Here is a 5,612-nt window from a genome sequence, read left to right as displayed (position 1 = left end):
GTATTTCAAATCTTAACAGAAATCTTAAAATCTTTTCAAATCTCGGTCAAAATCTTGAATCTTTCTTAAGATTTCTCAAATCTTAAATCTAAGTACTACGTTACGGACCCCTCGCTCACGAGCCTAACTTGATTGCAAAACCACACATGAGATAATTATTTATAATTTACAAGAAATATATGGGGAAAAAATTGTTTTTCGGACTTACAAAAGAATTTGTCTAGATTCCATTTTTACCAAAAATTCCAGCTCTAATTCCAGATTCCAACTTTGGAATCCGGTTAGTGCAGGAACCCTCGTTGACAACCCTCGATACGCCCTACATAATAGACACCCCACCCTACAAGAAGATGGCAGATTGCGGAGGATGCGACTACCAGTTCGTGGGTGATCCGCCGGACGAAGTGATCTGTCGAATATGTCAGTATCCTAGTAGAAATCCATACCTCACTGTGTGTTGTGGGCATGTCTTGTGTAAGTCGTGTCTGGATGGATGCATAGCAAATTCCAGAGCTTGTCCGGTGTGCCGTTCTAAAAAGTTTAAAAGCTACATTAATAAGCAAATTGATCGTAAAGTCAGAAGCCTTCTTGTGTACTGTGACAAAAAAGAGGAAGGGTGTCAGTGGAAGGGTGAAATAAATGACGTAAATGACCATGCTTATAATTATTGCCAGTTTCAGAAGGTATATTGTCCAAATGATTGTGGGGAACTAGTACAAAGACAGAAAATATCTTACCATACAGAGTATGAGTGTATGTATCGTATAATTGAATGTGGGCACTGTCAATACAGAGGGAAGTTTTGTTATGTCATATACCAACACTTGGAGGAATGTCCAAAATTTCCACTCCCTTGTCCTAATTGCTGTAACACTAGTATTACTATACTTCGTGAGAATTTGAATGCACATGAAGAGGTTTGTCCACTTGCAAAAGTGAAATGCAGATATTATGAATTGGGATGTAACAGTTTCATTACCCGTAGGGACTTAAAGGGGCATAACAAATCAAATGTCCAATACCACCTTAACCTTGTCATGAATGACCGATATTCTTTAAAATCTAAGCTTGCTAGAGTAACTGAAGAACTGGAAAAAACAAAAGATAAATTAGAATGTGTTAGTAATGAACTAGAACACACCCAATGTAATTATGAGCAGCGCCTCCGTTGCCAAAAAAAAAGCACTGAGAGAGCAGAGGATGCTAAATTTCAGAAAAGGATTGACATCATTGAAGGTGTGATAGGTGAGATGACAAGTGATATAGAAAGTAAAATACGAACTTTAGAAATTGTGAGCCTAATATTTGGCTTTGTCACAGCACTGACACTTATGTTTCTTGGTAACAAAACAATATTTTTGCTTTATGCAGCCTTTTTTGTACTTTTTATTTGTACGAAAGCATATTGCGTTCACAATAAGTTTTGTATTTTACTACCATTTCTACACAGAACATTTTATCTCTGGAAGATTATTCTCCTTCCTCACTATAAACAAACGTTAGTGAATGCTATTCAAAATGTACGGCAGCAAAATAACCTTTATTATTAGAATTTGAAGTGTTTAGTTTGTATGTACGTAGTTTGTATGTACGAAGTGTTTAGTTTGTACGTATTTATTTTAAGTGTACATGCAGTTTGCTAATTAAATTATGCATTGGTGAAGAGTTGATCAACTTTTAGTTTAGTGGAATTGCTAGCTTGGTTATCTGTAGGGGACATTGGGGTGCTATCACTGCATGGGCTGGCATAGTAATACACTAATAATTCATTTTCCCCCTATACAGTGTTTACGTTTCATAGGGTTCATTATTAATTGGCAATGAAATTAAAATTGCCCCATGAATTACCCATGGTATCTCCATGGTAATCAAAAAATAAAAATAAGCAAAATAATGAATATTAGATGAATAAACTATGAAAACTTTTATTCATAGGAATTCATCAATTTTTGGCTTCAAATTAAATTCATACCATGGGTAGGGAAATTTTTGCAATTCATAATAAACCCTTTGAAACATAAATGTTTCATAGGGTACGTTCATGGTGAATTCATGGCAAATTGAATTACTAGTGATGTGTCACAATGTGCAATTGAAGTTCTTGCTGAATACATACACAATATATAATTTATATGATGCTGAATATACAAATAAGACACAGCCTCTCCAGCTGCAGCAGCCACCCCAGCACAAGAAGTAGATGAGGAAATATAAGCAGGCTGAGTAGTACTGCGTATGGAGACATCAAAATAGGCAGAACGACCATACTGAAAGTCAGGGTGGAAGATATCACCTCTGGGCATAAGCCATCATTATAAGAAGCACACTGCTCCTTAAAAACACCAGGGTGATCTTGTGATAGAGCATTATAAAGGATTTCGACCAGGGCATCATGACGATGGATTCTCATTGGACCATGAGAACAGCCTAACAAATGATCACCAAAGCAATCTATAGGAGAGAGGCAAGTACACATTGGAGATGAGGAAATAAAGCAACTCCTAGCCACATATGTAGGCCCACAACAAATTCAGGTCCAGTGATGACTAATCCAAGACAGGCTCAAGGATAGCCTTAAGCCAACCACTACTGGTACCAGAGGAAAGTGCCAGGGCAGTCAAATGAGCCTGATCTCTAATACTGAAAGATGCATACAAATCACCAAATAAACGTTGATCTAAAAATGTTGCTGAGATGCTGATGAGATGGAACAATCACTGGGAAAGAATGAAACAGTCCCATTTTTATTAGCATGCTTTCGGTTGTAAAGTTGTGCATATCCTTTGTGTCTCGACACGCGACTAAAACCAGCATTTCTGACCTTTCCAGTGATCTATATACTCGCCCCTGGCAAATTATTTTTCAGACAAGAGACTTCATAGTTTTGGGTGACCTCAAAATGTCATTATTTGATAGGGCAGTTTCTGATAGCTCTCTGAAGTTGAGATTAGTTTCATGCGATCTGACAGTCATACTCAGAGATGGGATGGTAAAACAATGTGTTAATTAGATTGAAGACAGAATTGAATCTGCATTGAAATGTCTATTATTAATAGATGCAGGGTAAAAGAATAGTATGCAGTTCTTGAGTCAGTGAATGGGGTTATTCTATTGCACGTACAGACCAGCCAGAAAGTACAACTTATCTAGGCAGGATTAGCTAGTTCAGATACCACGCACAGGTTTTATCCATATCAGTGTATTTTTAACCAAAAGTAGGTTCAATAAGCCGTACTGGCAACAGTAAAACTTAGACAAAAAGGGTGACTAAACGAAAAAAAACCCACAAAGCTTAGCCGGGGCTTGAACCCTGGACTACTGGAGCTTAGGGAAAGTGTTCTTACCATTGTGCTACCACTGTTAGCTACCCACCTCCCAGGGGCATAACCAGAATTTTTTGAAGGGAGTTCCAACAGCAGTATTGGGTTACTAGAAGTGGGGTTGGGGGCACAGCCCCCAGCCGCTGAGAGACTTTCAACATTATATTGAATCAAAACTCAGCAAATTGCTATATTTTATGCAAAAAAGTACATTAATTACAATGTATATAAGTGCCCCATGCTAGTACTAGATAAAGCTACCTAGTGGAAACAGACAGCATAACATATAGAGACACATGTACATCACACAGTAATTTGTAAGTGATGGTTATCCCTGGCACTGGTATAGGAACCATAAATCCACTGATACAAATGGAATGACTTATAATCAAAACATTATAACTACAAATATGCATAGCATGGATTCATTTTGCATGCCCAAGTGACACATTACTAGATTTCTGTATCTTTAAACACTGCACACCTAAGCTATAGCAGTATGCCTTCTCAGCATCAAAATTTATGTACACGTGATTAGTAATAGCCACAATAATAAAATTTGAGGTGGTATCCTACTTCTACTCATTATCATTTTAGAGCAGATTTGTCCATTTTAGGCACACACTGATATAATCCTGACATATGTGTAAGTGCATAAGAATATGTTGACTTATCAGGCAGCTACTACTATGATATTTTTATAAATACTCGCCTGTGAAAAAGAGTATCAGGGAAAATGATTAAGTACTCTTATAGAACAATCAGTAATATAGAGCATATTTGATGCAATTGTTTTATTAGAGTATTGTAAGCTATAATTTTCCAATAGAACTTTGTTCTTAACAGTTTCTAAAAAGTTATTACCATGCAGATTTTCCCAATGAATATTCTGTACCAAATGTATTGTCCATGCAGACTAATCTGCAATTTAACAGTCTTGTAAAGACATGCAATGTATACCTACTGCTGAAATCTTAATTTCTATGCTGAGAGGACTTTACTGATATCCTGTACATATCTTAAAATGTGAATGTTTCTTGAAGGAGACATGCTCCCAGACACTTAGACTATACAGTAGTTCCTTCAACAGTATTCAGAATCAGTACATACTAGTACTTCTCAATTTTGCTCTAACATCCTGGCTTTATCATGTTTTGGATAAGAAGATTTCTAGGAAACAGCAGCAGGATGAAACTGAAATGGAATGACCAATGGAAAATGCCTGTCATTTTGGCAATATATAGTTTAGATTTTACAGCACAGTGCTTCTATGCTGTATCCTGGTGCTAAAATGACCTCCACCCTAATAGAGCAGTTTCAAAAGAAATACTCTAATACAGTACTGTCAAGAATGCTTTTTTAATATGTGCCACACCAAGGAATTCACCTGCGTATGGACTATATATAGCTGACAAAGAATAGGTATGCAAGCTAGCTGAGTTATCAACACCAAAAGCTAGCTAATCCTCTTGAAACCATAACGAATTCAACTGTTTAACATGAAAAGGTTTATAAAGTATTCTAAGTTCACTGACAGTTCTCCAATGAAGAGAACAGTCATGGAGCTACTGCAAGCATACTGCTGTATACCCTATCATGTGACTTCTTATCCAGAAGTTACATTGTAAAGTTTATAATAGATACTGTCAATTTATAGTTAGAAATCTTAATATTTGAATCTTTTAAAATGTTTTTTGGTTTCAAGGTAGTACCGTATAGCGGGTTATTTTCGAAACAGAAATTTTCGTACAAGAAGCAAAATCTGAATTTCGAAAGATTTTAATTTCGAAGAGTGCATATTTCGAAGTCCGGATGGATTTCAAATAAACGGAAATTCGTGTCACAAATTATGAAAATGCGTGAATGTTTGCCAAAAACTGACTTACTGATGGAATAATCCCCATTCCTGTGTACTGGAGAGAAGACTGAGGGAGTCTCGGGTGGAGTGAACTCACTGGCACGATCTCGCTCGATCATAGCTAGCTCATATCACCATAGATTCTAGAGCAGACGGCATCAATTCCTAATCTGGATCACCTGTTTTTTGGTTATTGGTACAGTAATGATACAGTTTACCCATTATCATCAGCAATACTGAGCTAAAACTCGAGGAATACACGAACGAATCGCCGAAAGTTGGACGGTTGCTTTCACTTGTGGGAAACAACTGGACGTGGGAATTTATTTTCGAAGAGAAGGGGCTCTTCGAAATATCCGAAAATAAAAACCTTTCGAAAATTACCAGCTATACGGTAGCTAGGCACAACCATAGTCTGAATATATCTTCATTTG

At 36.9% G+C, this 5,612-nt stretch overlaps 1 protein-coding gene across 2 annotated transcripts; it reads left to right on the top strand.

Annotated features, from left to right (window-relative positions):
* Positions 1–281: 281 nt before the first annotated feature.
* On the top strand, positions 282–2,441 carry LOC136266702 (TNF receptor-associated factor 3-like). Of its 2 annotated transcripts, none has more exons than XM_066061701.1 (2): positions 282–1,245; positions 2,171–2,441. In XM_066061701.1, the coding sequence occupies exons 1-2, from the start codon at positions 351–353 to the stop codon at positions 2,212–2,214; spliced, it is 939 nt and encodes a 312-aa protein (XP_065917773.1). In that variant the 5' UTR covers positions 282–350; the 3' UTR covers positions 2,215–2,441. The 2 variants fall into 2 exon arrangements, with proteins under 2 accessions (XP_065917773.1, XP_065917772.1); XM_066061700.1 differs by lacking the exon at positions 2,171–2,441 and adding an exon at positions 1,451–1,655.
* The last annotated feature ends 3,171 nt before the right edge of the window (positions 2,442–5,612 follow it).

The sequence above is a fragment of the Dysidea avara genome, chromosome 9 (assembly GCF_963678975.1).
Source record: "Dysidea avara chromosome 9, odDysAvar1.4, whole genome shotgun sequence".
NCBI lineage: Eukaryota > Metazoa > Porifera > Demospongiae > Dictyoceratida > Dysideidae > Dysidea > Dysidea avara.
This window is presented reverse-complemented; position numbering and strand designations above follow the sequence as displayed.

Excerpts from the sequence above, each read along its gene's own strand:
- LOC136266702 (XM_066061700.1), top strand. The coding sequence starts at position 351 with ATGGCAGATTGCGGAGGATGCGACTACCAGTTCGTGGGTGATCCGCCG. Across the intron at positions 1,246-1,450 it reads CATCATTGAAGGTGTGATAG|AACATTTTATCTCTGGAAGA; the intron begins GTGAGATGACAA and ends ATTTCTACACAG.